The sequence below is a fragment of the Miscanthus floridulus genome, chromosome 17 (genome assembly GCF_019320115.1).
Source record: "Miscanthus floridulus cultivar M001 chromosome 17, ASM1932011v1, whole genome shotgun sequence".
Lineage (NCBI taxonomy): Eukaryota > Viridiplantae > Streptophyta > Magnoliopsida > Poales > Poaceae > Miscanthus > Miscanthus floridulus.
Window position 1 is genome coordinate 87,669,769 of NC_089596.1, and position 21,972 is coordinate 87,691,740.

General features: G+C 41.4%; 1 protein-coding gene across 4 annotated transcripts; it reads left to right on the top strand.

The window, feature by feature from the left end:
* The first annotated feature begins 1,004 nt into the window (after positions 1–1,004).
* On the top strand, positions 1,005–7,388 carry LOC136518302 (uncharacterized). 4 transcript variants are annotated; one of them, XM_066511953.1, is made up of 15 exons: positions 1,005–1,279; positions 2,175–2,264; positions 2,557–2,727; positions 2,801–3,552; positions 3,637–3,798; positions 4,253–4,810; positions 4,896–4,970; positions 5,067–5,275; positions 5,361–5,433; positions 5,509–5,647; positions 5,747–6,126; positions 6,213–6,417; positions 6,495–6,575; positions 6,696–6,895; positions 6,976–7,388. In XM_066511953.1, the coding sequence occupies exons 4-10, from the start codon at positions 3,184–3,186 to the stop codon at positions 5,617–5,619; spliced, it is 1,557 nt and encodes a 518-aa protein (XP_066368050.1). In that variant the 5' UTR covers positions 1,005–1,279; positions 2,175–2,264; positions 2,557–2,727; positions 2,801–3,183; the 3' UTR covers positions 5,620–5,647; positions 5,747–6,126; positions 6,213–6,417; positions 6,495–6,575; positions 6,696–6,895; positions 6,976–7,388. The 4 variants fall into 4 exon arrangements, with proteins under 4 accessions (XP_066368050.1, XP_066368052.1, XP_066368049.1 ...); XM_066511955.1 differs by having other exon boundaries at positions 2,801–2,970; positions 3,450–3,552; positions 5,509–6,126; XM_066511952.1 differs by having other exon boundaries at positions 5,509–6,126.
* Positions 7,389–21,972: the final 14,584 nt, after the last annotated feature.

Consider the following 21,972-nt stretch of genomic DNA (forward strand, 5'->3'; position numbering starts at 1 on the left):
AAGTGGCTCGGGGGCTACACTTAGTGAGTGCACTTTTTCCTTTAAAAAAGCGCACATCACTCAGAAGACTTCAAGACAGACCACTTCAAGGCCACGTGACAAAAAGAACCCGGACATAGCTATATCCGAGCTCTTTTTGACAAAGAACCCGGGTATATGCTTAGGAGCCCTTCGATGAGGAATCAGAGCAATTTCAAGAGAAGACCCTCCAGCTCTTTTGTGCCAAACAGCAAGAGGCTCGGGGGGCTACACCCAAATAGGAGTACTTTTTTCTTCAAAAAGGTTAGATAGAAAACAAGTATCATCTCCAGGGAGCAGTTTTAAGTAGAAGTGTTGCCCCTACTATTGTTGTTTCTGCTAGCTTGTACTCTATTAGCTTATTTTGCTTGGTTTGTAGTTTGGAATTAACTCATTGCTGTGGCTAATCTCCAGTTGGAGTTAGAGACCAATTTGTATGGCCAACTCTCTGATGGAGTGACGGGGATGCACTATCCATCCTTAGAGACTCTAGTAAAATCTTTGTTTTATTTGGTGATGTCTCTGTGGACCTGATGAACAATAATTCTGGTTGAAAAATGCAATGCAACTTATTTTGCTCGCTAGTATTATTACATCAGCATTAGTATAGTGCAGTTGGGCCTTGGGCCGTGTATGTATATATGGGCTGAGCTCGAGTCTGCAACTGTATTTGGAAGGGGATGTCTAGAATGAAGAAACAAAGCATCCTTCCAATCTCACCATCCGCTGAAAAAAGAAAAAAAATCCAATCCCACCCGAGACTCCACCGCCGAGCTCAATCCCGCCGGCGTGCCGCCGGTAGTTATCTAGGCTCGTGACAAGCTGAAATGCCGTCACCGGCTGCATCAGTAGTTCGGCACATATTTACCCCCTGCCTTGTCCCCCGGTTATCTTCATCATTTCTGTGATGAAAACACATTTGTTTTAACAAACAAGAACTCTACAGATAAAATCAACATCCTCTCAATTAAAAAAAAGATAAAAAGAAAAGAAGACATTGCAGGCTACTCAGTGCTCACCTTCTACTCACCTTCTACTCCGTCGCAGGCGTCATCGTCGACCTAGACCTAGAGCCCTTCCCCATTGTCGACCTAGAGCTTGACTCCGCGTTTGGCGAGCTTCTTGTCCCCCGTCCTCGGCTGCGCACGGGCTTGCCCACAATTGCAAACCCAGCGCGCCGTAGTCACTCCGGGTCACCGCCGCACTCTAGGCCGTCGTCACCTAGGGTCGCCGCCGCACTCCAGGCCATCGTGACCCCAAGGTTCGCACCTTTTTTTTGGCATACCCCTGGATTTGATTTTGATTTTGATTTTGATTTTGACTTTAAAATAGAATGGGACTTGATGATGAGTCAGAGACTTCACATGATTCTCAATCATTTGAGGAAGTATGCTTAACGAACTCTAGCGCCTTCTATTCCTACCATGATGGGGATGTTAAGAGAAAGACATAAGTATATAAATAATAACATGATGGGGGTTGCATAATCATTGGGAATAATGGCTCAGATGTATTATGTTTAGAGGATGCAGATGTTTGTTTTAATTTCTTCACTGCTGCTGCTAGCTAGCTGAGGGCATGTTCACATGCTCTGGTGTTTGTTTGTTGGAGCTACGATTGATCCAGCTGCCATGCAACGACAAGTTCTGTTTCCTATTATTGTTAGAACATGCACCTAGCAGGAAGATGCACGCTGAGCTTCTCCTTTGTTGTGTATTGGCGTGTTCCATAAATCTCCAAAAACAATGGATTAGAGCCATCATGCTACCTTGATATGAAATATATGTAGAGAGTTATTGGTTACCATTCAAACATCAAACATTGTCACTCGAGATATACGATGATGATGATCACAGTCAAGATAAATTGATTCTTCAATATAGTAGTTTGCAAAAATTAATAAACATGTCATTTTTTCCATTTATACTACTATATGAAATATATATGCACCGGTGTTAACTGTTATTCCACATGTGTCATTTTTTTTGGAATCAATGGTCCATTGGGATAAACAAAATGTATATCTGTGCTCCACCATGCATGTTGCTTCCATCATCAGGAAATAGGTTGCTATTAAGAGATACTACACTTGCTCACTAGGAGAAGTCTAAAATTCTGGTTGTGATTTCCCTGTTTCACCATTGTTTTTTTTATAGAGAAAAAACGACGAAGGACCCTACATAAAGAAGAGGCAACACTCCAAATCCCAACGGGGATCGGAGACATCACATGTAGCAGATAATGAGGTATGCTTAATGAAGTCATGCTGAAAATAGTGCATATATTTGCTGATCACGGTCATGATAAATTGATTCTTCAATGTAGTAGTTTGCTGAAATTAATAAACATGTCATTTTTTCCATTTATACTACTATATGAAATATATATGCATCGATGTTAACTGTTATTGCACATGGGTCATTTTTTTGGAATCAATGATCCATTGGGATACACAAAATGTATATCTGCTCTCCACCATGCATGTTGCTTCCATCATCAGGAAATATGTTGCTATTAAGAGACCATTGTTTTTTATAGGGAAATAGATACAGAGCCCCAAAAAGGAGTCGATACTCCAAATGCCAAGGGGGGTCATCACATGTTTCTCTAGCAGTTAATGAGGACGAAGAACCCTACAGAAAGAAGAGGCAACACTCCAAATCCCAACGGGGATCGGAGACATCTTATGTTTCTGTATCATTTAATGAGGTATGCTTAATGACCTCATGCTAAAAATAGTGCATATATTTGCTGGTCACTGTTTCACCATTGTTTTTTATAGGGAAATAGATATAGAGAACCCAGCCTAAAAAGGAGTCGATACTCCAAATGCCAAGGGGGTCATCAGAAGATGAGAGTGAGGATGAAGGTGGTCTTGGTTGCGAGATTGCTTGTTCACCTCAGGATGTGATGGATGTGCTGAAATTGCTTGATGGCACAGATCATGATGAGGTAAGGAGGCTCGGGTTTGAAACCTTTCTGAAACTGAAGATGGGAAATATTTCTAAACGGCAAGCTAGAGATTCTTTTGTCAGCGAAGCAGTCCTCGAAAATGGCTGAATTGCAATACATATTCGACAAGGTGTGATTTTATACATCACACCTGAAGTGATATTTCAGCTTCTCGGACTACCACGTGGCAAGAATTGCCCACTGTCTTACAAAATGCAGCAACATAAAGAATTTCTTGAGTTGCGTAATGAGCTTGGTCTGAGAAGGGGTGAAGATTTGTCAATGGAGAATTTAATGGACATAATGGGAAAAACTGAGGACAGAAAGTTGAAGATCAAATGTTTTTTTCTTATACTAATTACAAAATTTCTGCTGCCTACGACTTCCAAGCATGTCAATGTACATGCAGTGATGTACACTAAGGACATGGCCATCATTAATGACTTTGACTGGTGTGTTGTGGTCTATGAAAATTTTAGGAGTGCTATCCTTGATTGGGAAGAAAAAATGATTGCGCTTGAGAAGTTGCCACCAGAGAAAAAGAAGAGAAGGACTATCCATGGTTGTACTATCATGCTCCTGGTAAGCATCTACCTCTTACTTTTTTTCATTGTGCTTTTTTGTTAATTTATTAGAGCCATGTTCTGAACATATTCTGGTTGGCAGACATACATTGTCGACAACATGTTACTGCCTGAGAAAAAGGAGAAAGAGGAGGACAGCAAAACCTGTCCTCGAATAAATCAATACAATATTAAGTTTTTGTTGGATAAGATTGCTGGAGCTAAGCGGTGCAGAAATGGCAAGGTTACATATGACAAGTTTAAGGTAAGTACAAGGCATGTTGCTAAGTTTTACTCGTGTGAAGAGGTAGGTTTTGGGCAAAAGAAGTAATTTGTAGATCTAGATAGATACTGTTATTTAGAAGGTTTTGGACAATAGTAATATTATTTAATGGCTAATCTTTGTATGTTTTAGTTAATTTGGAGGCTATGTCATATTGTCATTGCCCAAAACCTTTAAAAAACGGTTTTCATCTTTTGCCCAACTAATCTTTGTATGTATTTAGTTAATTTGGAAAAGCACAATTTTCCTTTGGATTCTTGTATCTTAAGCACACGAACTAATCTTTAAATACATAATGCTCTTACCACTATTTAGTTAATTTGCAAAAGCACATGTATTTATATATCTTTTGGAGGCTATGTCATTGCACAAAACCTTCTTATTCTTACAGTGGTTTTCATACCTCTTATTAGATATGTTCAATTTACCTTTTTAGTTGAAACCGATAGAGCATACATGCTATGATGAGAGCACAAGGTATTGTAATGACTCCTCAAGTGAAATGGACTCCCTACTATCTCGAGGCATGTCAACAGGCATGTCAACTGTGGACTGTACTTCTAGATCATTGCCTACGGTGGCGGAGGTGGACCTCCCAGTAATCGAAAATTTGAAGGGTTTACTTACTGATATGAAGACATTCGCTCCAGATGATGATTTTAAGTCAAGAGTTTCATCATGCTTGATATCACTGAAGGAAGTCACTGTTCTTAAGTCAAAAGCCGCAGCATGCCTGACTAAAGTGAGTGAAGTCACTGAAGTGAGGAAATTCCCTCAAGTGGATAAATTGTATCATGAGCATGTCATATCAAAGATCAATTCATATGACCGTAACAAAACTGTCCTGGACATCAACAACCATACCATACAAGAAGATATTTTTGTTGATGCCTTCCAACCAGAAGGGCAGATGAGCTCATTTATACTTCATACTCAATGTTCAATATGGAACCATCAATATCATGACCACATTTATCTTAAGCAGGAAAGTGTTGTAAGTACATTCTTTCATGAAACCAATATTCTTTTGGTGTTATGATGAGTATTCATGCTAACCTTTTACCTCTCTTCGAATCTAGACTGAGTTGGTAGGTGGAACTTCTAAAAATCTGGCACTTCAGCTTAACCAAAAAACGATAAAGACTGCCAAGCTGGTTGGTTTTTTTCTGTTTTGTTATTTTTAATAGGTTCAGATTTATTCTAGGATGACCAGTTGGATGGCATGATCACTTTCTTCTTCTTTTTTGTAGATATTTGTCCCCATATACCATGAAAGCCATTTCTCTCTCATTGTGGTAAATATTGGACAATCTTTTGATTGGTTGGACTCATTGCCTGACATTGCAAAGAGCCATGTAGAGCAAGTGGTTGCAAATCTGCACACATACTTGGCTAAGCTTGGCATATGTGCTAGGAAATGGCCTCTTTCACAGTTGCCCGTCAAAACACAGAAAAACACGTAAATCCTCTAATTTAATAAAAAAAGTCTTGCATTAATCTTGCAAAAATATTTTACTTCTTATATTATTGAATTGATCTTGCAGTTATGATTGCGGATACCGTTTAATGCTTCACATGATATACTATGGGAAGGATGACGTGTATGAGATTGATGAGGTTAGTTCCATGTCTTGTGTTTTACTTAGATTTGTAAATGCCAAATAAGTTCTTAGTTTTACCTTAAAAATACAGGACATGGTCTTTAGGTACCGCAAAAAATTGGCGGTCGACTTATTGTATCATCCAGCCAACAAGAAGAAGCCGTGCCCCAGAGACCAAGTCTTGACTTCTCCGGAGAAATAGCCTGATAGTTCTCTGAACATAAGCTTGGGTACAGAACTAGAAGACTCAATTTGCAGTTCTCCTTGTTTGGAGCCACCAAAGCATGGAGCTGATAAAAATCAGATTGTTCCACGTACTCACCCAACAGGCAGCTCACCTCCTTTGAGACAGAATAAAACTGCTAGCAGGGCCTTGAGAAATAAAAAATCTGACGAACCTAAAGATGACACAAGGCCCTCGACAAGTCATAAGCGAAAAATCTGCCGAAGCTGAAGCTACCAAAAAGACCTCAAAAAGTCAGAAGCTAAAAGCTGACAAAGGTCAAAATCGAAAAGTCAACAGTCTTATGCCCTTGTCCAAAGTTACCAAAAAGACCTTGAAAGATCAGCAGCCAATAGCTGACAAACCTGGTCAGATCAAAAACAAAAACCGCATACCCGTCACTAATGTTATCCAATACACAAAGCCACGGGGAAGCAGAAGTGAAAGTTTACATGGTATTATTTTCTCAGACACTGAGCTCACGGGGTAAGTCTCTGAAGACTTATTTTGATCCTTCATGAAATTATCTTCTAACCCAATCCTCCTCATCTTTTGAATTGGGACAATGACAGGGATGAGCCGATTGTAACTATCAATGGTGTCTCAATTATGCAAGCTCAATTAGTTTCCTCATTGAGAGATTCCACAAGCTAGGAAGCCCTCAATGCATTCATCCATTGCATAAAGTTTGATGAGGACGCACACATACAACTAATGAGGATTACAAAGAAGAAAGCAGAGACACGGAGAAGGCTATTTTTCCCAACAATGACCTCAGTATGTTTTCCACTTGAAACTAGTTTGATGTTCTCTATTAGGAAATTAATTTGATGTTTATTTTGCCTTGACATTAGTCCCTCTTTGTGGAGAATAAAGATGAAGTTAAAGAGATATGCCGAGGAGTTGCAATCAAACCCTTCCCACAGAGTTTTTTGGTAAGAGTTTGAATTTCACTTGCATACAGCAGATTTTGATTTTCACTTGCGTATATCAGATTTTGAATTCCCCTTAATTTACTTATCTACAAAAAAAATTCGATATGCTTGTTTTTCCAGATGTTTCTTCCGATCCTTCATGATGGTAAATACATCATATTTTGTGTGAACAATTATGAAGAGAGGACGAAAGTGTAGATATTGTGAAGTGGGAACCTCAACCTGTTGAAGTTATGGGAACCCCTGCCAACTTCATACTACCTGCAATGAGCTTCCTGGAGAGCTACAATGGTAGTATGTCCATGGAGATTACTGAAATGGTTAGTGTGTTCTGGCTTGATTCTTTTTTTTGCCAGCTGTGAAATGCTGTCTAATCTCTCTTTGTTATTCCTCTTTGCAGTCAAGGTGTACTGACTACATGATGTTAGTTCTAGAGTACGTCGTGTTTCATCAGAAGAATGAATCATCATGGGGACGACAGTTGCGGGACAAGATGAGAGCTTGAGTAGTTTCAGACTTTGGTCAGACTCGTTTAACATTGATGGCACTGTCTTTGAACTAGAATCATCCCAGTCTCTGGGTAGTATGTTGCTGTTGGAAGTGTTGAGCTATGATGCTTCGCTGGTGCTATTTTTTATGCCTGTTGGTGCATCTGCCTGCCTGTTGGTCGAACAATTGAACTTGGTCTGTAATCCTGTTTGTCTTGTGGTGTCAACTTGTTGAACTTGGTCTGAATGTTGGCATAGTTGGTATGTGTCGAACAATTGAAGTTAGTCTGAATGTTGGCGTAGTTGGTATGTGAACAATTGCTTGAATTAGGGAAGTTGGTCTGGTTCACTCTTTTCCATCTAATTCAATGTTTATGGATCGAATTTGGTTCTCTACGGACCAGCTCTGCACCGTGAGCCAAAACGGACCAGCTCTGCGCCGTGAGCCAAAATGGACCAGCTCTGCGCCGTGAGCCAAATCGGACCAATACCACATACTAGCCCCAAACCTCTCCACCTTGTCGTCCCCCGTTGCAGCAGCTTCCACCGCGTCGGCAATTTGCAACCTCTACGACGCCGGCCACCTCCCCTTTGCCATCCCGCGTTGCCGCAGCTCCACCGAGCCGTCCACTTCACATAGGGCCCAGTTTATACCGGGATGGTCCTACTTGCTGGCAACCTACCGCATTGGCCACCCCCCCTTGAAATGCTGCACAAACCTAAACAAAATCTTGAGGAAGAAGTGCTATCATGGTCGATTCACGATATCTTAATCCAAGAGTCGCTCCCTTTTATGGTAATGTGCCTCTCCTAGCAGTCAAGATTCCTATTTTGTACCTGATTGATGATTACAACCTTTGGTGTCAGCCTGTATATGAAGAGTGCTAACTACGACAGACCTAATATCTAAAATTTTGTATTAATTTTCTACAAACATGAAGTTTTGGTGATGTCACTAAACAAAAAAAATTGTGGGTTATATCTGATCATTCATAATGGGTTTACCTATTGAACTGAAATGCTGAGATCTGCCCCTGCAGATGTCTAGCATAGCTGTTGTAGGGAGAGATTACTTTGGTGTATTTCCCCTCAGGGGAAAATTGTTGAATTTCAGAGAGGCAAACCACAAGCAAATAATGGACAATGCTGAAATTCAGCACATAAAGCAAATCCTTGGTTTGCAGCATGGAAAGCAGTATGAAAGTGCCAAAGGTTTGAGATATGGCCATCTCATGATAATGACAGATCAGGTTTGGCATACAACATCTCTAATTGTTTATCAACTAATCAAACTCAAGTTTTGTTTGCTCATGCTTTGACAACCAAAATTTAGGATCATGATGGTTCCCATATCAAAGGGTTGTTGATCAACTTCATCCACTCCTTCTGGCCGTCTCTTCTTAAAGTTAAATCTTTCTTGGTTGAGTTCATCACTCCAATTATCAAGGTAGATAACAGTTGGGATTATGGACATATTTTATGTATTTTCAACTTTTATTCTTGATCCTATACTAGTTTGCACCTGGGAATTCACTTGTCCAGGCAACCAAAGGTAAAACTATGAAATCATTTTACAAAATGCCAGAGTATGAAGAATGGAGAACGACTTTAGGAGCAAGTGCAAGTTCATGGACTATAAAATACTACAAGGTCTGCTTGTCCCTTCTAGTTCCTTTTGTTTTTCTTTTACTGATTTGTTGCTTGTGTTTGCTTTTCTAAGTTTCTTTTCAATTCTGTGGGCATTTGCTAAGGATGACAACATTCTTATGTTGTTAATCATTTAAATGGATCATTATTGGTACAGGGGTTGGGAACAAGCATAGCCAAAGAGGGCCAGGAGTACTTTGAAGATATTAAAAAACACAAAAAAGATTTTGTCTGGTTAGATGACCAAGATGACAATCATATTGAGTTAGCATTCAACAAGAAATGGATTGCTGATAGGAAACAGTGGCTTACAAATTTTCAGGTTAGCTCTTGCAACTTTTCCCAGTTCGGCATTGTTTGTTTATGCTGGATCAACACTAAATGTGCAAACTGATTTTCAGCCTGGAACATACATTGACCAACGTGAGAAAGAAGTCAAATATAGTGATTTCATCAACAAAGAGCTGATACTCTTCTCAATGGTGGATCTACAACGATCAACACCTTCAATGGTTGATGGCCTTAAACCAGGCCAGAGGAAGATTCTGTTTTGCTCATTCAAGAGGAATTTTGGGCGTGTTTGAAAGGGTGGCCCGAGCCAGCCCTTGAGCTCCCTGGAGCCCATTTTGGTGTTTAGCATCATCCCCCCCTTAGCCTGTCCTCCCAGGGCCAAATAGACCCCCTCCGCCTGGCTCCACTCGTACGCGAGATTTCACCATATCAACTGGTGTAGTTCTCATACACCAGTCGACCTTCAAATCATTTTTGAATACCTAGTACTTTCTTTTTGAGAAATGAATACCTAATACTTTGATTCTGGGCCTAGTGAGCTAGCCTGGGCAAGCAACTCGCGGTTAGTACAAAGGTTTAGGGTGGTCCACCATGAATTCACTGAAGTATTTTCATTGATCTCAATCAAAGTGCCGGTCTACGTCTGATCCCACCAACTCCTAAGTTATGGTGGTCCACCATAATAAAAGAATTTGCTAAATAAAACTAGGTTAGTACAAAGGTAACAATAATTATTGGTCAGAAACATGGATTTCACATAGAAAATATATAGGAAAAGGGTGTAATTCTTGTTTACCACGATCCTTGTTTCATGCAGAAATATCGTAAACTCCTTGTTTTGGATCCAAAATTCTTGTTCTTCCGTACTAACCTGGTTTTCTTCAATAAATTCTTGTTTCATTCTTAAGGTCCTTGTTTCCTAGAGAAATTCCTATTTTCTACTTGAAATCCATGTTTTAGACCAACAATTCTTGTTACCTTTGTATGATAGAGCTCAAATTAAAAGTACCACTACATGTAAATACCTTGGGTTTATCTTTCTAGCTCATGAATAAAAATAACAAAGCTACAACTTTCATGAACAAAATACAAAACATAAATTGGATCTCAACATTTGTCATTAAGATTTGCTAGCATTTTGACGATCTCATACAGTACGGTTCAATGGTTCATAAGAAGAAACAAATAATACATAAAAAGTGCCTAAAGTGACAACATAGTGTGCTAGTCCTTAGGTGCATATAACACCTTAAGAAGGTTGTACTCATATCAGTAAAATTTCATGCATACTCCCGGCCTAGAGAAACTCTAAAATGTTTGGTAGCTCCACCTGCACCTGATGGGGTGAAGCTAGAACAATGGACCAGCACCACCAATAAAAGTGAACAATGGGCTTGTCATGTTTTGGAAGGGACTCCAAAGTTGAGACAACAGTAGCTTCAGCCAACTACAACCTAACAGGACAAATAAATATTAGGAAACATTACGAAGTTCCTTTAGAATAACAAAACTTCAGTTACAACCTTCCCATAGACTTCAAATGGCCAGGAGGAACAAAATAGCTGAAGAAAGCCTGGAACAAGAAAAAAAATAAGAATTGGGACTGATTGGTATAGACAAACAGTCACAAATTCATTTCACAAACCTTCATGTGATGCATCTTCTGAACAATATCATCTTTTTCTAACAAGAATGAAATGATAGCATTTGCAGCTGCTTCAGTGGGTACAAAATAGTTAAAGAAATCCTACAAAAAAAAGTTGGTTAAGCAGTTTCGAATCAGAGGTCCAAGAGTTTACATAATTCAGGGATTAAGGAGAGGAGCTTTTAGCGGCACAGAAATACAGTAGTTTTATTTATGTATATATATAAGCCACATGTATGTACCCTGGCAACACTCAACATTGTTAGTGTTTCCTGATACTCAAATTTAAGCTCATGTATGACCTGGTCCATCCTTCTCAACTTATGTTTCATTTCACTCACCTTCTCTTCAAGACGCTGGATTAGCATGCCTTGCTTAACAATCAGGATATTCGATGACTCAGTATTCTAGGAGCAAGTATCAGGGATCGCTGCATGCTTGACTTCTTGCTTAACAGTCAGGATATCTGTTGACTCAGCATTCTGGGAGCTAGTATCTTGGATCGATGCATGCTTGAGTAATGGTGTTTCCTTGCTGGTGGAACCATATTGGCCCTGCACTTCTTTCCCTTTTAGCTTTTGTGTCGCTTCTTGAGTCATCTTTTCATGATGTTCAAATAGTACAATCTTGGAGCAAGGATCTGGGATCGCTGCATGGTTGACTAATGTTGTTTCCTTTTTGGTGTCCCACATGGGCTCTATGGAACCATACTGGCCCTCCACTTCATTTGAAATTCCTGACTGACTGATATAAACAGGTTAAGAAAATCATAATGCACTAGAAAATTGATCAATAATATGCAGTAGGAACACTAACCTTGTTGCATGGTTTTGCTGCAAAAGACTAAGTTGCAGCTCTCGAATCTTCTCCTTAAGTAGTTGGATTGTTTTGGCATGATCTACATCCTCGGTGTTCCCAATGGACTCAATGGGATCATCTTTTTCACTCAGTGTACTTTTAATTTCCAAATCACAGACATAATAAGCATGACGATCTTGAAAATTTGCTGAAATTATTGCTTTATAGTATTTATTCAATACCTCATTTGTCCGAATGACGGAACAAAGTGTGAAGCCAACCCACCTATTTAGTAAAGGGCATCTCCTGATACAATGAATATCGGCCAATTATCAAGCCATGCATGAGCTGAGGCATAAACTAACAAATAAAGTACTATCACATGCTAGATTAATCATTCATAGAAACATAGAAACAGCAGCATGACAAACATCTCATCAGGAGAACCTTGTTGGAAAAAGCTACGAGTGGACCTCTTGAACCATTTAACCACTCACTAAGCAAACCAGCAATCTGTCACTAGACTGTACTGGTAATCCGAGAGAGTTGGCTTCCTTCGGAATACCTTGTTGGAAAAAGCTTTATCTACATTACATAGTGGCGATGTAGATATGGCGGTGCTGGCAATTTGCTGGAGCATATTCAGAGGAAGTAGAAAAGAAAAGAATAAAGACTTAGGACTGCTTAAGCAAGACTTCTAGATGGAAACAAATCTTCATTTTTCTCCTGAGCAAAGACATATCAAGGTGGCATTTGCATCTACTGGAAGTTAAGTCAGTAATTTCTGCTCTAAAACCTATCTCTTATTAGTAGTAAACACACTGAGCAAGCCCATTAGCCCATTGCTGTGGTTCCCCATGTAGCTGAAATGCTGCTTGGGCAACCTTGATCAACTCAAACTGAAACTCATGGACTATTCTTTCACAACTGGCTACCAAATTACTGGTCAGTAATATAAAGTGAAATACACAGAGAGACAAAATTTAAAAGGAAGCAATGGACACAAATGATCACTGAACTAAGACAATCTAGCAAGTTAAGACAAAAAAAATAAGTACAAGACATACTCGTGAACTAACACCAGCAAGCATCTGAGTGGCATTGGTGATTGGACGTACCTCGACAGCAAAGTGAGGTGGATTCGAGCGCTGCCGGTGGCTGCTCGCCGCTGAGCAATTAGGGTTAGGGATTGGGGAATAGGGAATGGGGAGCGGAGGCCTAGAGTTGAGCGCGCGGCGATCAAGTGGGTCGGGCCAACAACCTAGTGGGTCTAGGAAGAAGGTGATGGGTCTGTTGGGCTCATTTCTTCTGTATGGGTGGTCTGTTGGGCTCATTTCTTATTCTTTCCCCTTGTTTTGGTGACACAGATTCGTGTTTGAAATACACGGATTCCTGTTTTGGTGAATCGAATTCGTGTTTTTTACACTTGGATTCGTATTTTTTACACTAGGATTCGTGTTTTTTTTACAACTGAACGCGATCCGCCAATCATCAAGCACACGAACATAGCATATCGCCATCACCACATGCAAGCAAGGTAGATTGAATAAGACAACATTATACCATAGAGAATACTGATTCTCTAATAACATTAGAGAAAACATTACTAAAGGCATTGTTCAAGCAACTCAATCATACAATAGTACTGGCTAGTGGCCAGCGGCCACTGCCCACAAGTTCACTACTACTAGCACAAGTTGGACAATAGTTATCAACCATCCATCATCAACCAACCACAAGCCACTGTCAACTACTCACCATTGTTGCAATTACTGGAAGCCCCCATAAACTTGATTGTGAATTCCATTCCAGTATGGAGCATGAGGAGGATCTGCATGAGGATCTGCTTCCATAGGATGTTCAGCTTCTTCAATAGGCTTAGGCTCTTCAGCTTCTTCAATAGGCTCATCACGGAAGCGCAAGTGAGTTCCATTCCACCGGGAATGACAAGTAGGAGGAGATTGAGAATCTTCAAAGCGTATGTGCTTTCCATGCCATAGGGAATGACACGTATAAGCTTGTGGATCTTCTTCCATAGCTTCTCCTTCAGGAGCTGACAGTACATAAGTACCACTAGATTCTCCTTCAGGAGCTGACAGTACATAAGTACTCAGAAACAATGACACTTCAGTACTAGCAGAACTCTGGCTACCTTGGTGACGCTCCAAAGTCTAATGTCTGTCCAATTCCCACATTTGAGCCCAAGTATCTAAAGCATCATGCAGCCACTCCCCATGTTCAGCAACCTACAAAAGAGAGAAATAAAAAGCTGAACATTGCATTTTGATTGCAGATATACTTCTGAGCACAGATCCAGAAGGGAGAATTGGTACCAAAACAAGAATCTATATGACAAAATGCTTTATATATAATTGGTCAAATTTTAAACATGACTACAAATGTTTACTGTACAATACAATCCAAATGCTTAGTGCACACAATAATGGAAAACTGACTTCATCATAATTAAGCACTTCAGATTTACAAGCTCCTTATTCTTTTCAGTTCCTACAAAAAGTTCATCTAGTCCAAACCTCAAGCAAAGTTGTGTGCGGGTGTGGAGAAAGTCTGCAAGCTTCGGGTGGTGTGTAATTTCAAGGGTGTGGAGAAAGTCTATAGGCTCTGGGGTGCTGCATTAGTACCCAGGTCCTATCAATGTACGGGGGATGGCTATAGGGAGCTAGGGGTAGGGATGTAAAAGAAATTAGTCCACTAGGGGTAGGGATGTAAAAAAACATTCAACAGAAAAGGCTATACAACAACATGAAAGGCCAATAAAGTCTAAAAAACAAAAGAGTTGCTCGCCAAAAATTTCACTGTACAACAACAAAAAGGGCAAAAACAATGTTGCTCGCCAAAAATCATCACTGGGAGGAGATCAACAAAAAAACGAATGCAAAGGTATTAAGTTACTGACCTAGAGAGCTTGCAAGAACAATCATCACACAGCTCCTGCACGTTGTGCTTCAACATTGACTTCCCCAAATGCAGGCCCATCAAAAGCAAAATTCTGCAGAATTCCACATAGACCATGACCATGGATGGGTTCGCCTTGATGGCGATCAAGTGAGCATGTTTTGTAGACTGAGGTTTCCACTGGATGTGGAATTATGAAGAATTCTATCCAGCATCTCACCATCCATTCTATCAACCAGGTATTCAAAAGATGTGATATGAACATGTCTCAGATTGATACAAAAGGATTAGAAAGAAAAACTACGCCAAAAGAACAAAAATAATTACATACCTTAGCTTGTAGCTTGAACTCCTCCAAGCTCGCTTCATTCCACCAGCAGCAGGCTGGTTGGTATGAGTCTATGAGAATGGCAAGCTAACACTCCAACAAAGCATGATTACGAAATATACATTAAAAGTACTGACTTGTAAGATATCAAATTAATCCGCACAAGCAATACAAGCCCAACATTAAAAAAGCACTTGGCGCATAGGTGGGCTGCACACATTATCAAAGCAACATCCATGTGTTGTATGCTTGTTTATTACAACATCGGATTAAGGATGCATGAAAGTACTGACTTCTAAGATATCAAATTAGTCCACACAATATGAATTTTTTCTATCATTTTCTGTAGGTGCAGCCGACATGAACTCCACTTTTTCGACTTTTGGTAGAGTTCCTGCTCACATAACTCAAAATGCACTTGCATCAATTCAATCTCATTGACAAGTAGTTGGAGTCGCCTGCCCTGCTCACTTTGTTTACCGATCCAGCTAGCAGATGACTCACCATAGTCAAATCTGTCCACGTACCTTGCATCACTGAGGTCATCCCCAGGAGGGAGAAGCATAATAGATAGGTCCTATAATGAAGTAATGAAGATTTTCAGCATATGCTAAAAGTAAATATCATTGTGCAAAATAAAATTGGACTTCTTACATCAAACAGGTCCATCTCACTTGAGGCCTCAAACAAGCCAAACTGACTGCATAATCAATAACGAGACCAAGGAAATCAGAGTCCATGACATATTGCATATAACACCCCGTTTGGATGTAGATATTGGAGCCTGGAAAAAGATTTTGTATTGTAGGCCATTTCCAATATAAGGCAGATTTGGTATTAGTATCCAATTCATTTCCACTACCTCCAATTTCTACATCCAAACAGACCCTAACTGATATTAAATAAGAATGGTACCTGGGTAACGATCCTAACAGAAAAGTCTCACATGAGGTCCCGAACAAGTCAGACGAACTACATAAAAAAATAGACACATCAAGGAAACCTAGCATATTGCTTCAACTAGATATAAGAATACTACCATATTTGCCCACGACAGGTTAATACAGAGAGTAGGGAGTGAAGGCCCAAGCCAACCAATTTCTTTGGTACCATCTTCAGGCAAATTTGCTTCCCCAACTTCGTATAATGCTGATGAAATAGATTTGAAACCATCAGTGTTTGAAGTTGTTTCATGTTTCTGATCTCAACTCATGCGAAGAAGAGCTGCAGTTGGGTACATGAACAAACCTACCAAATCTGAAGACATACGGACTGCTCCAGATCGCCGTCTTGATCCCACAGGCTGTAGGTCTATACATTGCAAATCAGTAAACTCTAAACCAATATTTGCAACCAAGACCAAATTGGAGTATGGAGAGTGGAGGAATGAGGATGGAGACCCGCTGTATGTAGACTGTAGAGTCGTGACTAGCGGCTGTGGCCCCTATCCCTGCCCCACCCCTCGGCTGCCGCTTGTCGTGAGTTGCTATGCTGCTACCGGCAGCCGCGCTAGGGGCTGGCTGCGGTGCTGCCTTTCTCAGCCTCCGCCCCCATGCTCGCCTCCGTCCAAGTTATTTTGGTAGCATCAGTCCAAGTTATTCTGGTCTCTTGTCTTGAGTCCTCGTGAGCTGCTGGCTGCTGGGCTAGGGAGGGCTGCTATGCCACCTAAGGAGACAAAGCCAAATTAGCTGTGGTATTAATAAATACTAAATTTACTGAAAAGAAGATTGAGCCTCACTGATCTTAACTGGTGTAATAGTAAATGAACAAAGAATGTTCCAATGTCACTATGTTCAAACAAATTGCAGAAATCAATTTGGGAAGAACTGATGAAAATGGCTGTGCAGCTAAAATGCAAAGGTTCAATTACTTTACAGCTATTATTAGACACTAGTCTCTTTTAATATTTGTCAGATAATGTGATCACAATTCTCAGAAGTGCATTTGATAAAATGTAGGATTCCACACAGAAAAGGGGAATCTTAGCGAATAAACAAGGATCGCACCAGGTATCACGAAACACAAGAATGTTTCACAGTAAAGGGGAATCGCCTCAGAGAAACAAGGATCTTACCAAGGAAACAAACATGATAGATTTTTGCATAGAAATAGATAATACTTGATAAATGATAAGTTTTTAACCGTAGATCGCAGGTCATCAGTTCACAAATTTCAGAGTAATTACACAAGGGATCAGTAATTCAGTGTCACCCCCTACAAACAAAGCAAAAGTAGCAACCCAGAGAACACCTAGTACTGTGATTGGGGCGTCAAGTGGAGGGCTAGCATGGCGTCGGGAAGGGGGCCTATCAATCTGAGCCTATGCAAAGACGTCATCCTTTTGTGAAAAATTATTTGCCAAGCATCTTCAGCAGCTTCCTCTTCCAACATTTCTTCTACATATTGCTGCTCAATGGAAAAAGTCCAAATGGTATATGCATCAGTAATTTAAAAAGTAACGGCTGAAAGGATAGCTTATGCAAATGAAAGAACACAGAACCTATATGCACTCTGGTCTCTGGAAGACATCCATTCATCCTCAAGGCTTCTACAGATCAAGTGATCATCAATGGTATACACATCGATTTGGACTTTTTCAATGGTACAGGCGATTTGGACTTTGAAGCTCTTCGATTCATTTGTTTTTTATTCGAATTTGACTCCATTTTGTACTTTTCGTGCTCTACACATTTATTTCCTCCACTCTCGGGTACAAATTTCTCCTTAGTCACACTGTTAATTAGTAACATTATGTATGGGGCATATGGCATTCTCTTAGATGTGTGCATGTGATTGTTTTCCATCTCCTCGAACATCATGTCTACTATGTCAAAAGGCTTCCCGAACAAAATATGATACAGTAGGACCCTGCTTGATCCGTGAACCTTACTTTTATCTCCAATCAAGGGATTGATAGTCTTTCTAATAATCCAGTTTAAATAATTCACTTGGTTACCATCTGCACTCATGAGCTCTTTTTCTTTTGCATCAGTCAATTGGCGCTTAATCTTAATATTGTGCTCGGACGGAACACGTAGAACCTTTTGACAAAATCTCTTTGTGACAGTAATCTTCTTATTTATGCCTGTCATCCAAGTCAGTGAGGTCCTACTTTGATTTATGGACAATGTGGAGTAGAACTGTTTGATCGGCTCTTCATGCCAGTTCTATTTTATAGCCATCAATTCATGAAGACCAATGTCACGACATGCTTTCTCAACATATGGCATCGCCGGTAAACGTTTGATATTTTCCCAATCGATCCATTTGTTGTCAGCACATTTCTTCTTGCTATAAATACTGTTGTATAGATCCATATGCTCGTTGGACCAAAAACGCCCATCGCTTGCAGATCTGGCCTGTTCATATAAATTTACAAATTTAACCAATTTCGAAGACTTCTTCCGTTTTGATTTTTTGTAGCTCACAGGCGTCCTGGCTATAGCCTCAGCTAGTTGGGGCAAACCATCCAGAAGGTCAATTTGAGGACGGTCTTCTTCCTCTAGTGCAGCCACTTCTTCATCTGTGAGTTGAGCACCTAGAGCAAACTGACTGAGACGGGCCCTCTCCCTTGATGGACTGGGCGAGAGCTGAGCAAGATGCACTTGCTCTGCATGTGCAGGCTCTACAACCTCTTCATCTGTTAGTTGTTCACCTAGAGCAAACTGACTAGCAGGCTGGTCCTCAAGCAAAGAATAGATTCTCTTCCTTGAAAGACAGGGCGAGAGCTGATCAAGACGCACCTACCATGTCTTCTCTGCAGCCCTTTCTGACTGCACGGGCACCTGCTATGCATGTGCAGGCTCTACAACCTATGCCTTGTCTGGTATTCTGTCACGGTTGTCACCTGTGAGTTGTGTGTCCGCAATCAGTGTCTTCTCTTCTAGGTGGGCGTCGCTGGTACCATCCCTGACTGCCTCAAGAGGTTCCTAGCGGGCGAGGGGCACGTGTTCGTCGGTGTCGCGATCGTCGGCGACATGGAATGGCTGTGGCTCCAGCACAACATCAAGCTTTCAAAGGCAGTGGAACTACAGGCCATGGCACCCCTCATCATCCAAGGAAAGTGGTGCAAGGTGGCAAGCCTCGCGATGCTTGGGTGAGACTTGCTGGACGTGGACGTTGAATTCAAAGGTATGGCTATTCGTATCAAAAACTGGCACCTGCCCAGGCTGACGGAGGAACAGATCAAGTACGCAACATCTGACGCCTTCATATCCTACAAGATTGGGGACATGCTGCAGAGTAAGCATGGCTTTGATCTCCACCTCTCCTAGTCTCTAGTTCTCATCGAGGGAGGACACTTGTGCTTTGTTGAGGATGAGGAAAAGAAGATCATGACCTGCCCAGCCTGCCCAGAAAAGAAGACAAGGAACTGGATGTGGAACAATGCTTTTGATCATGCTGTGTCTCTTGCTTCCAACGAAGACAAGAAGAAAAGACGCCCCCATAAGGAGCTGCTGCGCTACCATGGCTTCCAAGTTGACCTAGAGATTGATGACATTGTAACTTGTATTTTGCTAGATGAATTATCTACTTTGTTTTTAGAAAGATGAAAAAAATGTTGACTCTCCGACTTAATTTACGCGCAGCAGTATCGCGCTTATCCGAGGTTTCCTTCGCCTCCACGCCTTTTCCCTCGCGTGGCACAGCGTTTTGGCGCGCAACTTCCACTTGCGACATGGAGGAGGTTTAGGGTTTCATCGATCTACCCATTGTACGTAGCCGTTCTGTTCTTCTCTCCGAGGTTTAGGGTTTCGTGCCGTGCGCCGGGTGTTGGCCCATTGCTTCCTGCCGGCACAGTTAATAATCACCAATGGCCACCATGGCTCCCTGGCCCGGACGTGCCCATATATGGATGTCCTCGGCCATGTCCGCTGGGTGGCCAGCGCTGCTAGCTACTATGACCATAGTGCATGGAATTGTCTATCGACGCCTATCAGCTATACACAACTGTTCTATCGTGTGTTTTTCTTAAAACAATTGTTGCTGTTCTACTGACCATGTTTCTTTTTTTACTGGCCATGGGTTGGCCTAGTTCGGGCGAGCGTGGGGCTATGGGCCGCCGACCTAATAACAAGACGTACCCGGGCGTCCGAACCTCCCTATGATGCAATACTACACATGCATAATGCTACACATGCATCCAATAGTTGGACACACAATCTCAAAAAAAAGTTGGACACACGTACGCACATACAGACGTGTTTTATATGATGTGATAGTTATATTTATAACTAATAATAAAAAGATATTTGTATTTATGATTGTAACATTTTAATGTACGTGGTAGGTCTAATTTATCTTTTATGTAATTAATGTAACATATATTTTCTAAACACAACATGTCCTAATAATTCACACCTTTTTAATATTTATAATTGGCTCCGTGAGCCAAAGCGGACCAGCTCTGCTCCGTGAGCCAAAACGGACCACCTCTGCGCAGTGAACCAAAATAGACCAGTACCAGCCCCAAATCTCTCCGCCTTGCCCTCCCCCGTTGTAGCAGCTTCCACAGCGCCGGCAATCTGCATCCTCTATGGCGCCAGCCACCTCCCCTTTGCCGTCCCCGGTTGCCGCAGCTCCACCGAGTCGGCCACCTCACAAAGGGCCCAGTTTATACCGGGATGGTCCTGCTCACCGGCAACCTACTGCGTCGACCACCCCCCCTTGAAATGCTACACAAACCTAAACAAAATCTTGAGGAAGAAGTGCTATCATGGTCGATTCACGATATCTTGATCCAGAAGTCGCTCCCTTTTATGGTAATGTGCCTCTCCCACCCAGCAGTCAAGATTCCTATTTTGTACCTGATTGATGGTTGATTATAAATGTTGCTACTTCGCAAAAAAAAAGAGAGAGAGAAAAGATTGTAAATGTTGCTATGTTGTTATAGGTGGAGACGACCCCTACGGAATTCAAAACCTAGGTGGACTACTTAAAAGCATTCCATAAGCTAATTCTACAGGAAATTTGGCATAACATCTGCTCAGCCATGGATAACATCTCCAGTGGCCCATGTGTGGAGGCTATCTCTAGTAAAGATGTGCCCGAAATCTGGCTCATTGTTGAAAAGGAGGGTCCGAGTGTGGAAAATGTGTTCAAAATCTGGCTCTGTGTGAAAAAGGGGGATGATTTTCCAAAAAAAGGCGATATCCTGTTACTTTCATTATAGAATTTAAAATCTAGAGACCAAATTCTCAAGGATGATGGCTTATGCACCATCCTACTGGTTAAGAATTCCACAGAGGATACTAAGTGGGACGATGGCACAAAGAGAGGCTGGATAAGTGCCTCTATCAAAATTGCCTCATGGTGGCAATCCTAGTCAGCGAGGAATCTATCAGGTTATGCACTTGGAAAATCTGAGTACTTATGAATGTAGTTGGCAAGTGATGATGAATGTCTTCAAATGCAGTTCAAAATTAATCAATCTCATATTGAATAAAAATAATATTTGTGTGAGTACCAGCCTCTCTCTCTCTCTAATTGGAATAACTTTTTGTATTCTTCTATTGTGCACTGAAGTGTTTGAATTTATGCTACAGGCTGATGGAGAATGTAGACAATGCACAGATAACAAAATTAGTTTTGATGCTGCCTATGATAGTTTTGGACTGAATAGCTCACAGATTGATGCAGTGAAAAGTTGCATTTCAGCAATATGTCCTCATAGATATTCTGCACAGCTAATTTGGGGCCCACCTGGCACAGGTAAAACTAAAACACTTTCAGTAATCTATATAGGCTCCTGTGTTTGAAGCCCTAGGCCAGAACTCTTGTATTTGCTCCAACCAACTCAGCCATCTTGCAATTGGCTTCTCATCTTGTTTCTCTATTTGGGAGCTCCTCGACGTGGATTTCTCCAAGAAAGCGCAGGGTCCGGGTTATGGTCATGTCCAGAGCCCGAACGGTGGAGCGCTTTCTCGGAGAAATCCGTGTCGAGGAGCCCCTCATCGTCGGTTTAGATGAGGAATGTTATTAGAGGGAGGACAAGATGACCCTCTTACAAATATGCGTCCGCAATCAGTGTCTTCTCTTCTAGGTGGGCGTCGCTGGCACCATCCCTGACTGCCTCAAGAGGTTCCTAGCGGGCGAGGGGCACGTGTTCGTCGGTGTCGCGATCGTCGGCGACATGGAATGGCTGCGGCTCCAGCACAACATCAAGCTTTCAAAGGCAGTGGAACTACAAGCCATGGCACCCTTCATCATCCAAGGAAAGTGGTGCAAGGTGGCAAGCCTCGCGACGCTCGGGTGAGACTTGCTGGACGTGGACGTTGAATTCAA